General features: G+C 37.6%; 1 protein-coding gene across 5 annotated transcripts in view; it reads right to left on the reverse strand.

Moving 5' to 3' along the window:
- The window catches only part of CDKAL1 (CDKAL1 threonylcarbamoyladenosine tRNA methylthiotransferase), a 551454-nt gene that overhangs the window by 448725 nt on the left and 82782 nt on the right, over window positions 1-19947 (reverse strand). For all 5 annotated transcript variants that reach the window (XM_087820618.1, XM_087820616.1, XM_087820619.1 and 2 more), the window contains one exon: window positions 8725-8809. In XM_087820618.1, coding sequence (XP_087676744.1) covers window positions 8725-8809 — 85 coding nt within the window. The remainder of the gene's footprint in view (window positions 1-8724; window positions 8810-19947) is intronic.

The raw sequence follows: 19947 nt of genomic DNA on the forward strand, positions 1-19947 counted from the left end.
TGTTTGAAAAATCACATAATTTAGGGGAGAAGTAAAATTCTATGGCAGAGTGGCGAGAAAAGAAGTCAGAAAGGTAGGCAAGGTACAGATTTTTTAAAATACCTTTTTACACTAATATGTTTATCTGTATGTATCCTACAGCTGAGAAGGAATCTTACAGGGCATGAAGGAGAGGACAGCATGAACTAGAACAGAAAAGAAGCTGAGAAAAGCTAAAAATCTACTGTAATATTAAGAGAAGAGATAATGAGGACCATAACTAAGACATTAGCAATAGAGATGGAGAGAAAGAATTAAATTCAAAAGATACGGTATAGTTTGTGGCAGTGTGATGAAACATGAAAACACAGTGCTTCACCACAAGTGCAAAGAGGAGCGCTTTATTACCACATACGCAATAAAACACTGGGCAAAAGGAAAGAGAAAGAAGGGGACAAGAGGAGGAAGGAAAAGATACTTTAGAAGTCAAATCAATCCTTGAGGCCAGGGAGAAAAAAGGGGGAAAGAAACAAGGAATCAAGGAAAACTCCCGGTCTACTTAGTGGGTGACTATGCAACCAAACAAGATAAGCAATAGGAATGGAAACGCTAGCTGGGAAAAGGTGAGGTAGGTAATGAAGAGGTTCTGATGATTTAAAGTGTTAACAAGTCATCTAAATGAAGAAGTGAAGGAAACAGTGCGATTCACAAGTCTGGATCTTGGAAGGAGAGAATAGAGTCCAAAACTGAAATTTGGGAGTAATCAGCATACAGATAGTACCTCAACAACGGAAATAGATGAGAAACAGTTCAAGGAATTGTAAACTCTTATTAAGCTTACCACTATTTAGAGAAAAACAATCGCATTACACAGTACCTGATCAATAATACATAGTAAGTCAAACAGCACAATGGTTTAAACTAACTTTCCAATAGAGGGCAACATTTTGGTGGGGAGGGATAGCTAAAATGAGACTGTAACTAGAAAAGCATATCGTGATTCACTGCATCTGCTACTGACATTTTAAACAATAATATAAAACTTATACTGACTTAAAGCTATTTCATACAACTAAAAAAACTAAAATTAAAATATCTAAGTTTTTAAAAAAATCTACAATCTGCACTATAAGAAATAAACTTAACAAAACAACTTGTTACCTAACCTGTTCCTTACAAAAGGCCAAACTAAATTCCAGTGTTTTATCTTCCAATGCCAAATTTTTTAATTAAAAAAAGAGATAACCTGATTAGTAACAAATCTAGTTTAAAATAGAACCAGTCTATCCGTGGACCAGTGTGGCTAGGTCGGTGGGCATCGTCCCTGCACCAAAAGGTTGCCAGTTCAATTCCCACTCAGGACACATTCACAGCTTGTGGGCTCCATCTCCAGTAGGGGACATGCAGGAGCAGCCAATCAGTGTTTTGCTCCTGCATCGATGTCTCTCTCCTTCTCCCCTCCTCTCTAAAAGTCAATAAACTATTCTTTAAAAAAAAAAAAAAAAATAGTGCCACTCAAGTTTTTCCTTTTCTTTTAAAAGGATAGGTACTAACTGAAAGGGAAAGCACCTCTTTATTCTTAAATCAACGTGTTTTTTTAAATCCTCACCCAAGGAGTGAGAATATTTTTTTTCCATTTGTGTTTTAAAAGTTATCTTTATTGTTGAAAGTATTACAGATGTCCCCTTTTTCCTCACATTGACCCGCTCCACCCCGCCCCAGCCCCCCCCAGGCCTTCACCACATTATTGTCTGTGTCCATGGGTTTTGCACATATGCAGATAAATTCTTTGGATAATTTCTCCCATCCTACCAAGGGGTGGGGAATCAAACCTGCAACTCAGGTATGTGCCCTTGATAGGAAATTGAACAACACTCTAACCCACTGAGGCACACTGGCCAGAGCTTAAATCAGCTTTTTTTAAGGCAATTCATTTTATAAGTTCAAGTTGAAATAATATTCTAGCACCTTCCCCAACTTCAATTTACAATGAAGCACTCAAAGTTAAATCTACATAAAGCAAAACAAAGTATTTTCACAATAGGAATAGTTTATCCAATAATTTGCTTGATCAACAGAATTCTATATAAGGAGCTTTCCTATAGATAGAAGATAGTATACAAAGCAGGTATCCTCTGTCTCAACACACATTTCTTTGTCCATGTCTTATATTTCCAATATTCTTTCCAGTAATTTCACTCAGATTCCTTCAACATTACCATTTACTTCTACAAGCAAAGGTGGTTCAAAGAACTAGTGACTCTTGTCTATCGACTATCAGTATGGCTAAGCCACAATGCCCATTTGGGTTAATAATGCACAAGGTCAAACAGAGGTTGACAGTCCATGATCAAAGCAAGCTGGCTATTCTTTCTGTCATTTATATAGAACACACAAGATGTGTTTATTTTCACCAGCCTCTGAATGACCTCCTTTAGGTGGCATGGAAAAGATCCCACATTTCTATAAAGCATTAACTAAAGCAGTTTTCTTATTTGATACTCTCATTAAGAGCAAATTTTATTTTTTTTGAAACTTTTGATCTCTTTCAAAAACATCTTTGTTTGCTCAAGAACCCCTCAAGTTAAAGGCCATATGTCTAAATCAAATTGGTATAATGGATAAAAGAAGGACAGGGCAACTAGCAAATGCTCAAGAGGAAGAGATGCATGCAATAGGCTGCCATCACAAATCATGGGTTCAATGAGTTTTTCAAAATCAGTAAAGGCAATAGCACTTAAGATTTCAAAGTCAAAAGGCAGCAAAAAAATATTTTACCTCTATTTTTGCTATTTAAAACTCCTACTCTTTTATCAATCTGAACATCAGTTATACAAACTCTAAAAACCTTTAGTAATTAGATCAACTAGTAGAAAGCCAGTGTAAGTACTGAGCAGTACAGCCTACAGATTAACACAGATATGCACTTTCATATCAGGTATTTTGACTAGATTAAGGAATTATTTAAACACAGTGATTTGTTATCAGCACTAGTTTATAAAATGAAGATTTCCAAATAATTTTAAGCTAATATTCTCTCTGACCAAGATTAAATAATACTCTTCCCATGACTGTTGATACTGTGAAACTGCAAACCTAGTATTTTCACCACCAGCACCACCACCCACCAGGAGAAATAGTCCCCCTCCACCCAAAAACAATCAGTCTGTGGCTATCTTGTCAGAAACTCATAATCAATTCAGGGGTCTTAATCAATGAGATTGTATTAATCACATGGAAGACAGTAAGTCCCTTAAGAGTTATTTTTCTTTACTCCTGTTAAAACAAGATGGCCCAGCTGGCGTGGCTCAGTGGTTGAGCATCAACCCATGAACCAGAAGATCACCGTTCAATTCCCGGTCAGGGCACATGCTTGGGTTATGGGCTCGACCCCAGTAGGGGGTGTACAGGAGGCAGCCAATAGATGATTCTCATAATTGATGTTTCTAACTCTCCCTCTCCCTTCCTCTCTCTGAAATCAACATAAACATATTTTTTAAAAAAAACAACAAGATGACCTAGCCCTGGCTGGTGTAACTCAGTTGGTTGGAGTACTATTCTCTACACCAAAAGGTGGTAGTTTCGATTCACGGTCAGGACACATGTCCAGATTGTGGGTTCAATCCCCATCAGGGCACATACGGGAGATAATCAATTAATGTTTCTCTCTCACACTGATGTTTCTTTCTCTCTCTCTCTCTCTCTCAAATAAATAAAATTAAAAATAAAAATAAAAAACCAAAATGGACTACTGCCTAGAGGCTCAAGAGAGATAAAATAAGGAATTAAAGACAACCAAGAAACATCAGAAGAACAAAAGCAGATGGTCAAAAAGGATGACAAACACTGGGATGAGTGGCAGAGTGAAGCAATCATTATTTATAGGGGGTCCAGGTTAGAAAAAAGTAGGTCACAGCCCTTCCTTGTAAACCTCTGCATTTGAGCACAAGGGGGTGGGTGCAACAAAACAAGGAGAGAGGAAACACTCTATCAGGCTCTCCTTGGATTTGTATCTTGCCTCACTACCGTGGAAAACAAAACTCATGCAAGATATGAGGCTGAAGGGAAAGGATAGAGCTAGAGTGAGAGGAGATAAATGGGTGGCATGACAAGGTATAATGAGTTCAAGAACTATTCATCTTTGTTTTCTTTGTTAGGAGATGACGACAAGGAGGAAAGCTTCTAAAGAAAGCAAAATGCTTGACAAGGTAGGTAATCTATCACTGAAGGTTTTAAATGTATAAATGTCACTTGAATTTGATATTTTCTCCGTGTCAATTTTTACTGTGCTTTTTACAGCATTGTATTTATTCTGGAGACAAACCAAATGTTAGCTTAGGTGTTAACAAGAACTAGTTGTAATTATCAAAAAGTCTTCAAAGCCATGTTTTAAAAAATACTTAATGACCTATAATATAATACTGTTTTTAAATGATCTTTCAATCAAGCAGAATAGTACTTAAAGGAACCTGTGCGTGTCTCCACTCGCTTTGTGGTGTTAAAATGACAAACTTTTCCTACATGGTTACCTTGCTTAATCATTCAAACACCATATCATTACTCTGAACCACATTCACAACACAGTTTATGTGTATAACAAAACCATTAACACAAGTTACATTTGAGTTTTTAAACTTTTAGAAACAGTCTGGAAGCATATCCATTAATTAGATTATAAAACTGGTTATTACAGAAACTAAGTTCTCTGGGCTCTGCACTTAGGGGTGTCCATAGCACTAAAATAGCTTTCTATCTTATTTACCTTTCCTATAGCAGAAAAAAATAACCTTAGAACATGACAGACTTCTCATAAAATCAAAAGCATTCTTTGAAAATGAGCAGCATCTGGTAAACATAATCCTCCTGCTCCTAAGCATGACCCAAATTCATCCCTGTTCCGTCCCACATCACTACCACCTCCTCTGCCTCCCACCACAGTTCTGGCAAGAACTCTTCTCTGCTCCTCTATAATTTCTGAATTGAGGATGCCATCACACTCAACTATGATAACTTCTATGCAAACAATATAAATCTATATCACTAAGGTGATATCTGCCTCAGTTCTACAACCTGACATCTTTGTCTGGGAAGCACAGTAATAAAGTGGCTAACCATGCAGACTCCTAGTCAGACTGCCTAGGTTAAAACCCCACCTCCTCCATTTATGAACTGAACAGCCTTAGAGAACTTCATCTATGAAACAGGCTGCTTCATCTGTCAAATAAAAATAAAATTGAGGCCTCACCAGTTTGGTTCAGTGGTTAGAGCATTAGACCTCAGACTGAAGGGTCCTGGGTTCGATTCTGGCCAAGGGCATGTACCTCAGTTACAGGTTCCATCCCTGGCACTGGTCAGGGCACATGTGGGAAGCAACCAATCTATATGTGTCTCTCTCACATCGCTGTTTCTCTCTCTCCCTCTCTCCATTCCCCTCTCTCTGGAAAGCAATGGAAAAAAATATGCTAGGGTGAGGATTTGAATGAATGAATGAATGAATGAATGAATGAATGAATGAATAATAAACAAAATTGAAATCTATGACATGATAGCCTGCAAGAATTAAGATAATATCCAATAGATATACAGCACTTTGAACAGTGCCTGCCACAAAGAATACTATCAATAAAGATACAATAGTGTCCATTATTTTATTACAGTATTTGGCTGTGACTTCCAATACAGCATGACCAAAACCAAAACATGTCTTCCCTCTAACTGAACTCTCTTTCTGGAATTCCCTATACCATTCTAGTCAGAGACCTAAAAGTCATAATCAATAATGCTAAATGTGTAAAGAATTCTTTCTCACGTCAATTCCTTCCTTCCAACTCAGAACGCCGCTACCCAAAAGGAGGTCATCAGTACCTGGACTACTGCAACTCTATCCTACGGACTCCTGATCTATACTCTCACTTACACCCAACCATTTTGCACACTGCTGCACGAGATAATTCTCTGAGGTCCAAGGGAGTAGACACATTTAGAAAATGAGGTTTTTTTAACTTTACCTTTTATAATAGTATAAATATAAAAAATACTGCACAGGTAAAATGAGAAAGAATAGATTTTTTTTTTTAAATAAATGATATTGGAACAATTTGGTATCTACATTGTTAGGGGGGACATCTAAAAGATACACAGGAGCTACATGAAAGAAATTATAATCCATAAAAAGTCAAAGATGACCTAAATGCCTTAGTCATGGGCTGAAAGACTCAGTGTAAAGATATCAACTCTCCTCTCAGTCATCAAAAGACTCAATGTAACCACAATCAAAATCACTTGTTGGCCCAGCCGGGCGTGGCTCAGTGGTTAAGTGTCGACCTAGGATCCAGGCGATCAGGGTTCGATTCCTGGTCAGGGCACATGCCCAGGTTGCGGGCTGCAGCTGACCAATGACTCTCATCATTGATGTTTCTAGCTCTCTCTCTCCCTCTCCTTTCCTCTCTCTGAAATCAATAAAGATATATTTAAAAAAAAAAAAAAATCACTTGTTGAACTTAAAACATGATATTAAATCTTTATGGAAGGGCAAAGGAAAGTCAAGACACCCTTAAAGAAGAACAAAAAAGCACTAGCACTCTTAAATATCTACACATTTAATATACATCTACATTAATTAATACTGTGCAGAATAAGTATCATAATAAAGAAACATTAATAAAACTAAATAAAACCCAGAGACAGACCCAAGCACCTATGGACACTCGACATGACAGAGTGGGTAACAGAGAGAGAAGGGGAGAGGATAAAGTTTTAAAAACAAAGGCAAACCAATAATGACGCTGGGAAAATTTGGTTTCTACATGGAAAAATAAATAAAACTATTTTGAAATTTAAAATAAATTGGGACCTCCTTTCTGGCACCATATAAACAAATAAAAAAAGTCAACTCCAGATGGATTATAAACCTAAGTGTAAGGAGTAAAATCCATAAGCCTTTTACTTTTAGAAGAAAATATTGGAGAATATCTTAACTTCAGGGTAAGAAAAGATTTCTTAATAACAGCACAGACTCAAAGAAAAAGATTGATAAATTTTAAACCAGCATTTATCTCCATCATAAGATGCCACTAAAGAAAGTGAAAAGATAAGCCACAATTGATATCTGAAACATGTGTAACATGTAAGGATTAGTACCTGGTCCACATGAAATGTATTCTCACAAATAAATAGACAAACAATTCAACAGAAAAAAAAAAGTTAAGCCATTTCACGAAAAAGGAAAATCCAAATGGCCAATAAAACATAAAAAGATGCATCATCAATAACTACGGAAATGCAATTAAAACCACATTGAGATACCATCTCCACCACTAGACTGGTAAAAATTAGAAGTCTGACCATATCAACTACCAGCAAGAATTGAAAACAACTCCTTGAATCCATTACTGGTGGGAGTGAACAATGATACATGCATTTGGGGAACGAGTCTGGAGTTACCGATTAAAGTCTGAATATGTACATATCTATGACCTAATAACTCAACTCCTAGTCACATATCCTAAAATAACCCTTACACATGTGCCCCAGAAACCATGTTCTAAATATTCACAGTAGCAGTGTTCACTCATACAAGCAAAGCCCTGGAAAACTCAAAACTCCATCAATAGTCAAATGGACGAATTGTGGCAAACTCATGCAACAAGTGATCAGAGCAATTTCACATCCAGCAACATGGATAAATCTAAAAGCAGGATGTTTAAGGAAAGAAGCAAATCTCAGAACACGAACAGTTTAAATCCAACAAATAAAGTATAAAACAGGGAAAACTAAACAACCAATTGTTTAGAAATATACTTAACAGATGATAAATTTACTAATAAAAGCAATGGAATGGCTCACAGAAATCAGGATAAAAATTACTTTTTAGGGGTATATCTGAAAGAGGGACATGAAGATTTCTAAGGTCTTGACAATGTCATATTTCTTATGCTGGTGGTGGACATATTGACAGTAATTTTATTATTTTTTAAACGATAGTTTTCATAAATCTTATATATGTATAGTTCATAATGAAACCAATTTGGGGGAAGACAGGAGTACGTGTTAGAGTGAAGTTAGGTGGTGAAGAATCTGAAGTCTGGCTGGGAGGCAAGAACTAAAATAGGACGATTGCTAAAAGGGGTACGTGGGGGTGATCAGACTTGAGCATGTTTAAATACCAATGAAAAGGCACCAGCGGGACTAGAGAGGTTGAAAAGATAGGAGAATGAGGAAATAACTTATAAAATGAGATTTCTAAGTGGGTGGGGTAAGATTCAGAGGACACGTGAAAAAAGGATATTTCTTTCACTTTAACTAGAGGGAACAAAGCAAGAACCAAGGATTCATATACCCATGCCCCCCTCCCTAACAAACCATATTTCCCTTGATAGCCAGGCATTACTAGCATCTAGAACAGTGCTAATGGGCAGGGAAGAGAACAGAGGTAAGGACTGCTTTGGATAGTTTCAAAAAGTATAGAATGGATTCCCTGAGAAGAGTACATTGTTAATATCTAACAAATATTCCAACCACCTATTAGCTAACTTCACAAATGCAAAAATCACCTATTAGAAAAGTCTACATTAAAGTTTCATTCTTCACCAGATAAATGCAAAAGCAATATAATATTAAAAGTCCAACTCATACTTTTTTTGATACATACTGAACATTTATATTAGCAATCTTTTAAAAGCTAATTTCCTTAAATTAACTCTTACCTCACTTATAAAAAATAAGAAAAAATCAACTTCTACTTACTTAATTGAGTTTCTAAAGTGGTCTTCAGCTGGGTTTTTTACGGTACAACTATTCAGGAGCCATAAATCTGCGTCTGATGCATTTTCTGTTAAAAACATGAATATGAAAAAGAAAAGTATCACATTTAACTGGTCAGAAATATACAAGCGCTTACTTAGATGGCACTGCGACTGCTGGGGGAGAGCAGAGAAAGGAGAGAATCAAGTCAGGTAAACAGGCAATTACAATATAGTAGGAACTGCTGTAATATGGAAACACTCATGAGAAATGAATATTAAAATGTATAACCTGTGCTGTTATCTTTTCATTTAAAGTATAAAGAGGGTCAGCATTTGCTTCCTGTATTTTCAATACTTGAGAGTACTTAATAACTTCCAAAAGTTAAAGAGAAACTGTCCTAAACTTACCTTTAAAGAGGAAATTGCACCTTTTGGGCTGCATGTTAATATTTTTCAAGTACATGTCTTATCATACGCTGAATATTCTTCAGCTTGAGAAGTTATTAAAAATATAATTTGTCTTCCTTGAAAAGTTAAAGATTAACCTCAAACTGAGGCCTTTATTCCTCCCAACAATTTGATTAGATATTGTTATACACAATAATAAACTCACTAGCAGTGCAACAAATCACCCAAACCCATTGTGCTTATTGACATGAATTTATAAATGCCTAAAGTGCTTGATGCTATTCCAACTACCTTGCTGCCTAAAAGGACTTACACTTTAAAATAGGATTACCACAATGAAAGGAAAACCAAAATTGAAAACCACAGCACCTCCAATGGTATTTCAATAGAAACAGAAGCTGAGGTCAGAAGTCATGCAGAACTAAAAGGACAGACGGATGCCTGCCTCTACACCTCTACCTGAGAAGGGGGCTTTGAGTGTGGGCACTACGTGAGAGGGCAGGTGAGCACCTCAGAGCTTCGAGTAACTTGGCAAAAACTTGTTCCACCAATGTTTTATTAGAAAAATGGTAAAATATTTTTATAAAGAGAAAGGATCCAAAAATTCTTAAAACACTAAAACGGCAAGGGAAGTTCCATATTACTATACATAAGCTGAATACCATGATCCCCTAACTGGTCTCACTCCTCCCATTCACACTCCAAACAGTGTATGTCCCACCCAAGAGCCAGAGTGGCCTTTTATAAAACATAAATTTGGTTAGGTCACTTCCCTGCTCAAACTCAGAAATGAGGAATATTCACCTACCTTTTTGGTTCCCTCCAAACCACTCCCCACAATACCATCAGTAATATACTCCTCTAATATCGATCTGCTCACAGCACTCTTGAAACCTTCCAATGATTTCACGGTGACATTCAAGGCCTATCCAGATCTAGCCACCTCCCCAACTTCAATGTTCATTTCTCCCTAAGTTCCCTCCAGCCACACTAAGCCACCTGGAATTACTAAACCTTGTGCTATGCCATCTGCCTAGAATACCTTTATTTTCTTCAGAACAGCAACTCATATAGCCCCTCACCTCAACATCCACCTGGCTAACTCCTACGCATCCTTCAGTTTCAGCCTGAGATTGGTCAGTTGCCACCTCTCTGCACTCCCATAGCAGGCTGCATAGACCATTCTGGCACTTTATAATTCTGTATTAAAATAAATAATTTTTCCAGTCTGTACTTATTACTATTTAAGAAATACTTAATACATTTTTATCTGCTGCTTTCTGAATGTCCAGATCCTAACAGAACAGACATTCAAATAGCCGTGAAACACTCAACAGTACACAAGTAGGTACAAGAAGAAAGATGACAGAGGATAATGTGTGAGACACATACATACAGCACTTCTACCAAACTCCCAAAGCCCTGAAGGTCATACTAATCTAAATAAGCTTCAAGAAAGGCAATTTATTTAACTAATATGTAGAGCTGAGATTTTCTTATTCACAGCAACACCCTCAGCACTTATTACAGTGCCTGGCACATTGTGGATACTCATTAAATATTTACTAAACCAATGTTGAATTTCGAAAGACAAAGCAAATGTATAATGAGCAATATATTATAAATTTAACAAAAAGTCATGGAAGTCTGTTAGCTCATGATAAGAATATAGAAACTGTGAATTTATTTTAAACAAACAAAAACCTAAAGACAGAACTACTTGTTGCAGATGCTAGGTTGGTATCCTGGCACACTCTTCTAGTCACCTTAAAGCCATCAGACAACTCTTACCATATCTCAACAGAAGCCCTCTCAAGGAGAACTTCAGCAATAAATAAGGCAAATCATTCCACTTTGTCTGGAATTCTGTCAATGTTGGAATGTACTGACTTTCAAAATAAAGTGAATTACTATGCTGGTGACCCAGTTGTTGTAAGCAACAGGAAATCTGTGAACATACCAAAATGCCTACAAATTTACCTAACCTTTTAGTAACCATCCCACAAAAGAGAAGTCTCTCCTCCAATGAACACAGAAATAATCCAATTACTTCTGAACTTAGTTTTATGTTAATACATCTTACTTAGTATTGTCAAAGCACTGTTCAACTTACAAGCATAAAACAGTCAGTCAACAACCACAACACAATGAAGATTTACTATGTGCGAGGCTGTACTCTAGGTTATGGGGATATGGCTATGACTAGAGTTTCTACCCTAAAGGAGTTTGCAGTCTTAAGGAGGAAGTACAATAAAACACAAAAACAGGGAAACCAGGTAAGTAATTTCAGGCACCTGTCAATGATATTAGGGCAACAAAAGAGGGTAATGGACAAAGAGTAATTGGTGGGTTGCTAGTCAAAATAAGTCTCCCTCGGAAGTTCAAATCTGAACTGAGACTTAAATAATGGGAAGGAATCGGCAGAGATAGGAAGAGCTTTCCGAGAAGATGCCACAAAAGCAAAGACCTTAAAGAGCACCAAGCTTGCCATGTTCTAGAAACAGAGAGAACACCAGTGTGATTGGACACAGGGAGAACAGCAAGAGAAACATCTGAGAGGTAAGCAGGAACCAGATTACGCTGGCCACTGAGTTTCAAACGTGAACTAGTTCCTACCTCAGAAAGCCCATTCTGAAAGCACTGTGAAGACAAGGTATAAGCAATGAGGGAAAAGTAAAGGCAAGCAAACCAGGTGGAAGCTGACACATTGGTCTAAAAGTAAGTGGAAGACTGTGGTAACCTGGACTGGGATTAGGGCAATGGCCAGAGTGAGAAGTAAATAGAGGCATATGTTGAAGGTAGAAACAAGAGAACTCGCCGAGAGATCAGATGTGAGTCATACAACAAGTAATCAAGTAGGATTCCTAAGCACGTGGAAAGGGTTCTGGCCTGAGCATCAGTTGTTTGTGGTGTCGTTTACTGAGACGGGGGGTTTGGAATGGAACAGATCTGGGGATGAGAGAATAACTAGGGGGGTTTTGGCCATGCTATATTTGAGATCCCTGTTACACATCCACCTGGAAATACTGGCCAGCCATTTGTATATATAAAACCAAAGTTCGAGGGAGTCTTTCAGGCTTGAGACACAAATCAGAGAATCAAAACCCTAAGAAGATATCTGAATGTAGAGGAGTGGATGAGTTCACCCAAGGAGATGGTATAGGGGTGGAGGAGAAGCAGAGAAAGGAGAGAAAAAAGTGGAAGACAAAACGCCAAGTCATTCGCAGGAGTGGCAGAAAAGCTGAGATGAGAAAAGGCATTGGAAAAGGGCGGCCAGCAAGATGGGCATAAAACCAGGCACAGAGTCACTGAAACCCAGAGGAGAAAGTACTGGAAGAACGAGTGATCAATCATAATAAATGATGCAAGTCCAAGAAAGATATCTGCACAAATATCAGTATTGTTAACAAAAGAATAAAATGACTGTTCAGACTTTTTCATGTTCCTTTCTCAATTCTGAGTATTTGCTTGCTCTGTGCCAACCCACGATCACGCAGAAAACGCCCCTTTTCACTAAGTAACACAGAAAACAAACTCACTACAGAACGGGAGTGAGAAGGAATATCATGTGTGGCTATTTGCCAATAAAGAATGCTGATTCCACATTTTTGGTCCCCTTACGATCACATTTCCTGGGTTCTAAGATGCCATCAACTATAAGAAAAACTATCAGCTTAGTAACAGCTCTTCAAGAGGAGTGGAACATTACATTCATGTTCTTATTAATTTTAACATATATCCCAACTTCAAACATTAACATGAGAGACAGGATGTGGGTAAAATGCAGCTAAAACAGAAGAAATGAGTGAGCTTAACATGTTATCTTCGAGTGGCACCACCTAGAATAAGAAATACCGGAAAACCTGGCTTTCCAGAACCTCATCACCCAAAATAAATGAATGTTCAAATATACTACTACTAGAAGTTTTTTTGTGTTTTTTTTTTTTTTCATAGAGAGGAAGGGAGAGGGAGAGAAAGATAGAAACGTCAATGATGAGAGAGTCATTGAGCGGCTGCCTCCTGCACACACCCCACCTGGGATGGAGCCCACAGCCCAGGCATGTGCCCTGATCGGGAATCTAACTGTGATCTCCTGGTTCATGGGTCGACGCTCAACCACTGAGCCACTCTGGCCAGGCCCACAAGTAGATTTAATTCACTTGGTTACTGAATTAAATATCTGAGAAGAGAAGATGAACATTTTATGGTCTTTCCTTAATCAGATCATTCATGCCAGGCCCTCCAGTGCCCAGGAGGAAGAAGCAGTTACAGAGGAGCCCTTATGAAAAGAAGGGTGAGGGAGATGGACAAGAATGGACCAAGGAAGGGAAAGGCAGTAAAAAGGCACTGCGCTTGGAGAAACAGATTTGAAGAGGACCCCAAAAAAGTTTTTACCTACTTTGAGATTTGGCTACAGCACTACTGTTAACTCCTAATATGGAACTGAAAGTCATCTGAACATTAGCCAAATACTGCCAATGCCTGAGCTGGGATGTCAGGACTGGTTTGGAAGACTACAAACTTTAGGCTAACCATATGGAATCTAGACCTCAAGATATGGTTATTTACTCTTTCATTATCACGCCATAGTGCTGCCATGAATAGCACTGTGCATATATCATTCTGTATTCCCAGATTATCTTTGGAATCAAGTCCAAAAGAGTAGGATTGTTGGGTCAGGGATAAATTCATAGGTAAATGCATTATATACTGTCAAATTCTCCTCCCTAAGGGGTCTCACTTTGCACTCTCATGAGCAATACAAGACAAGGCCTGCTGATCCTTGGCATCACCCATGGAGTGTGCTATCAAACCTGTAGACTTTTGTCAGTCAGGTGAGAAACAGAAAGCCAGGTAAGGTTTTAATGTGCCTTTCTCTTATTATGAATGAGTTGGTAATCTCCTCATATGTTTAAGGACCATTTGCAAGCTTATGGGGGTTTTTTGTGGTTTTTGTGTGTATTTTTTCAGTTTTCAGTCTGTTCATATCTTTTGCTCACGTTTCTATCAGGCTAGTCATTTTCATTTTAAGTTTTAATTTAGTGACACACATAAACATAGTACATATACAGAGAGAATATTACTTGTCTATGATATTGGTTACCATATTTTCCCCATTTATCACTTTACTTTTTTATAGTTTCTTCATACATTTTATTTCAAATTTATCCACTTCTTCTCTTATTGCTTCTGGATTTTGAGTCATAATTAGAAAGTCTCTTGTACTCCTAGATTACCAAGGAATTTATCTATATTTTCTTCTAATACATATATGGCTTAACATTTAGATCTTTGATCGATTAGGAATTTATCCTAATACACATCAATCTTACTGAATTTTTAAAATAAAAGATGAAATAAGATCCTATATTCTCATATCAAATTGGAAAACAATAAAAAGTCTAATACTACCTAATGCTAGCAAAGGAATGGGGAAACTGGCAACCTCTTCCTCTGCTGATGGCAGTCAACACTGAGGAAGTTCTTGGAAATGTAATGTAGGGATAGCTATCAAAAATTTAAATTCTGGCCCGGCCGGGCGTGGCTCAGCAGTTGAGCGTCGACCTAGGATCCAGGCGATTGGGGTTTGATTCCCGGTCAGGGCACATGCCCAGGTTGTGGGCTTGATCAATGACTCTCTCATCATTGATGTTTCTATCTCTCTCTCCCTCTCCTTTCCTCTCTCTGAAATCAATAAAGATATATTTAAAAAAAAAAAAAAATTAAATTCTGCCCTGGTCGGGTGGTTCAGTTGGTTGGAGCATCATCCCATACACCAAAAGGTGATGGGTTCAATTTCTGATCAGGGCACATACCTAGGTTGCGGGTTTGATCCCCAGTCAGGGTACATGAGGGAGGCAACTGATCAATGTTTCTCACTCACATCAATGTTTGTCTTTCTCTCTCCCTTCCTCTCTCTAAAATCAATTTAAAAAAAAAAAAAAAGAACAAAAAAATGTAAATGCGCATCACAATTTCTCCTACATGTTTGTAGGCTACTTGCACCATATACATGAATATTTATATACATACCCACATATATATATACACACATATATACATATATAAATATACATATTTATACACATAAATTTTTAAATTCTCACTGAAGATTACTGACAAATCAAAAGACTTAGAAAGCCTGTAAGTCCATTATATTAGATTGACTAAATAAATTATGAGACTGCAGCTAAAATACCATTTAGTTGTTAAAAAAAACAACATAAATCTGTAAGTGCTAATTTATAATAATCTTTGTTATAACATCAGGGGAAACAAAGCAAGGTACAGAAGAGTAGGTCTTTTATTTCATTTGTGTTTCATTTGTGTTTAAAAGAGAAAAAGAGAAATTCTGTTCTAAGCAAAAAAGATTTCCAGAAGCAAACATATGAAATTGTTGGAGGCATCGGTCCCTGGAAGTAAGATGAAGGTTCAGCTGTCCTCCAATATAGGGTTCATGTGCACCTTTTATATTCTTTCTCTTTTTTTAAATTGCATGATATTACTTTTATAATTTTATAAAATTTAATCCTGAGAAGGGACACATTAATATTTCATTTATATTCATCTGTATTGTTTTAATTATTAAAAGCATGTGTTGCTTTTTTCACTTATAAAAACTAATCAAGTTTTTTACTTTTTTTTTAAGTTTCCTGTCCCATAGAGCTTAGCGTCAACAGTGTTCTTTCGTTTTAAGGTGAGAACATAAACTATTTCCCTGCTGTGATCCATCATGAAAACAGCGACCTGACAGACATTTTCTAGGGGACTTTTCTCCCCACAGCTAAAAGCTATTGTACTCACTGAACCAAGAAAATGATGGTCAATGACGCACCACCCACTTTGAGTGTAAGGATAGAAAAACAAACTGTAAACACATTCACTTTCCAAACTATTTCTTTACATACACAAAGTAAATTACTCTTTTTTTTTTTTTTAATATATCTTTATTGATTTCAAAGAGAGGGAAGAAGAGGGAGAGGGGGAGAGACAGAAATATCAATGATGAGAGAGTCATTGATGGGCTGCCTCCTGCACACCCCAGACTGGGGATCGAGTCCATTATGCAAAATAAATTACTCTTAAATCTAAAGTAATAAAAATCTGATTAGCAATAATGACAAAAATAGCTGGCATCACTGAGTGGATATTATGTGTCCAGAAATGAGTCAAGTATGTCATATCTTTTTTTTGTTTTTTTCCATTCAATCCTCCAAATTTGTGGTGGGTTCATTTTTACTCAAATTGTATAGAGGAAGGATCCATGGCCTAGAAAGGAAAGGTAACTTGCCTAAAATCACACAGAATGGGAGTAGTCAGGGTGAGAGATCCAGACAAACTGTCTCCTGGGACTGCCAGTTTGAAGAAATTAGAATGCCTCATTAGTGGCTCTTCACCCCTTGATCAAAAATAATGCAGACAATATCTAAAAACAAAATATAGAAGTATTACATGGCCTTGAGGTTGCCTCATGACATTTCTAAACAGACTAATGAGCAGGCTTGAAAAGGAACTGTTTGGCTATTTCCAAAATTTCCGAGATCTTGAACATGTCAGCTCTTGGCTTCTGTAATCAGTGAGAGACATGCAAGTAAAGGGAGAATAAATAATGAGTGCAGCATCCTGACTCCAGAGCACAGGCTGACTCTCACAGCAACCAATCTTCCCTTCACCCTGCAGGCTTCTGCATAATCATGGCATTACGGAAGAGATGGGCATGGTTCGTATCAACACCACTCAGAACAAAACATTCATCTTACACAACTGTTCCATTTGAAAGTCAACTGAAGGAGCGGCATGAAACAGTACGAGGAGTCTATCCACAGGCTCAGGTAAGGCAATTAAGCATGTGGATATAAATAAAAATCCACTAAGAACACAACAAGGAGGGGGAAATGTTCGAATGTTTTGGACCCAACAGAATTTGGTAGAAAGGGGAGTCTTTTTACCACAGAACAAAGGTCCACTAATGCTTATTCACACCCAGGGTGTGTATTGATATTAATACAAATAACTGAATGCCTACTAAACCCTTAGGGAATAGAGTAAGCTTTAATAAAAGAACTTCAACTCTAGCAGGTTTGGCAGAGTGGTTAGAATGTCGGCCCACGGGGTGCATGCTAGAGGCAAACCAATCAATTCGTCTCTCTCACATCAACGTTTCCTTCTCTCTCTCTCCCTCTCTCCTTTCTGCTCTCTCTGAAAAGCAATGGGAAAAAATATCCTCTGGTGAGGATTAAAAAAAAATTTAAAAGCACCTTTATGGTACATCTTGAAAAATAATTTCTTAAAATCAATAAGGCTAAATTAAAATTTTAAATTCTGGTCAATGGATTTTTTTCTTTTACATTTCACTTATTGTTCTTTATAGGGACTGTGTAAAGCATAGCATCAAGTAACCATGTTTTCAAAATCCTTTTTTTAATTGATTTGGGGGGCAAAAGAGAGAAAAAAACATCGATGTGTTATTCCACCTCTCCATGCATTCACTGGTTGATTCTCATATGTGCCCTGACGGGGGATCAAAAAAAACCTTGGCGTAGCGGGACAATGCACTAACCAATGAGTTACCCGGCCAGGGCCTCAAGATCTTTTTACAAAAACAAAGTGACCCATGAGAAAGCATTCTCCCTTTAGCGAGCTAGAGCTGGAAGACAGGAAGGATGAGAAGGGAACAGAGGAAGGAGGAGGAGAGGAGAGAAAGGGAAGGAGAAAGAAGAGTCAGACAGCCAGGAGCATCTGCAGGTCCCAGTCTGAAATACTCAGAGCAAGAGCTGACCCTCCACTATTTCATGCTGGTGATTATCGGTGTGTTTCTGAATGAAGTCGAACACAGAAACTCCTAGGGGGAAGCGCTTGTTCTTGGAGATGACTCCCACAAGCTTGTTCTTTAAAAATATAGGTATTCCCCGTTTGTCGAAAGTTCTGGTTACACCACTTTACTTTTTCGAAAGACCTACTTTAAAACCTGTTTTCGCTAACCAAAAGAAATCCAAAGAGAATTTTCACTTTTACTAAAAAGAAAGGGGGGACGGGGCCAAGAAGTGAAAATAGCATTCAGCATTTGCAATGCAGAGCCATTAGAGAGGCAGTGTGCATCCTGAGCCTCGAGGGGACACTGCTTCTACCACATGGTCCTATTATTTTAGGCTCTGTGTCTTACTTGGTATGATTTGGTAGGTTATTTTTTGGATCTCGGAAAACTGAAAAACTTTTCCATATAAATAATGGTAACTGCCTCTTCATTTTCTGCCATTCCACCTTAGTAAAGGTTTTATGGGAATGCTCTAAGTTCAGATAGCGGAGAAACCTGCGTAGTCCAGCTGAGCACTTTGCAAAAATAAAATGAGGAAATCACGGGTCAGTTTGAACTCTATTCACTATTTAAAGGGGGGGGGAATTTTTTTTCTTTTAATGATAAATAAAAGCTGGGAAAACTCTACCAATAACTAATGAAAATTAATTACATAGCTAAGTAGGCCTGGCAACAATCAAAATCAGAGTGCAAGACAATACCTTTGACTGTGTAAAATAGGACATTGCTAATATTCCCGTCCTCTTTCCAAATTAAAGTACTGTGTTGATCCTGACACATAATTAGTTCAGAAGTTACTACCTCTAAAGAATCCACAATAAGCCATCTACTTCTACGTTGTAAATAGGTTTATCAACGAAGAGGCAATATACACACCAAACGAAATTTATAGGGCACTTCGTGATCTGGTCACCACACCTCTACCCTAAGCCAGTGCTCACCATGCGTACCTTGCATGTTATGTTCCTGCCACACTGAGCGTTTAGGTCCTTAGGCATAATAAAATTCAAAAATTGAGAAGACGAAAATCGAACCTCCCCTCTCCAAAAAGGAGCAAAGAATAAGAACTGAGAGTTCACACACAAAAGACATGGCTCTTGAACATGCAAAAAGATATTCAACCCCATTCTTAATAAATGAAAATTAAAACTGTACTAAGGAAAAAAACTTTATCATTTTCCACTTCCTATATTGTCAAAACACCATGTTTGATAACGCACCATGCTGATGTACCTGTGAGGAAGCAGGCACTCTCCCGCATTGCTGGTGGGAAAGTAAACTAGGAAACCACCTATGGAGGCCATTTGACAATACCTACCAAAAAGGCAAATGCATATCCTCTGACCGTGATGTTCTAAGTATTTAGCCTACTATAAACATACTGCACACATGCAAGGTCATTCATTGCAGCACTATTTGTTAGAGTAAAAAGGACTGGTTAAAGACATTTTAGTATATTCAGAATTAAGACTCCTATAAAGCTGTTCCCCCTCAAAAAAAAAAAAAAAAAAAAGAATGAATAACTTCCAGTCCTAACATAGAAAGATCTCTGGACATATTTTTCAGAGAAAAAAATAAGACACTAAAAAACACATACATTATGCTACCAATGGAACTCTAGAATACATTTTCACATTTGCTTGCATTTGTATAAAAATGTTTGGATGTACAGCAGAAACAAATAACAATGGTTGGGACTGGGAAGGGTAATAAGAACAGAATTGATGGGCAACAAGGTAAGAGAAAGACTTTCCCTCCTATAACTTATTTTTTATTTTTGAACCTATTCAAAAATTAAGTATTTTCAAAGTAAAAAAGCAACTGCAAAAAATGTAGCTTGTCTTAATGTTCCTACTATCTCCCCAGTTCTTGACTTCCTTCCATAGTCAAACATCTTGAAAGAACTGTCTCCGTACCAGCTCTACATATTCTGTCAGCTCCCATTCATTCTTCCACTTCATTTTGGTGAAGGTCTTCAACTGCCACCATTTCCATAAAACA

This window comes from Miniopterus natalensis, chromosome 9, assembly GCF_054644295.1.
Source record: "Miniopterus natalensis isolate mMinNat1 chromosome 9, mMinNat1.hap1, whole genome shotgun sequence".
Taxonomy (NCBI): Eukaryota; Metazoa; Chordata; class Mammalia; order Chiroptera; family Miniopteridae; genus Miniopterus; species Miniopterus natalensis.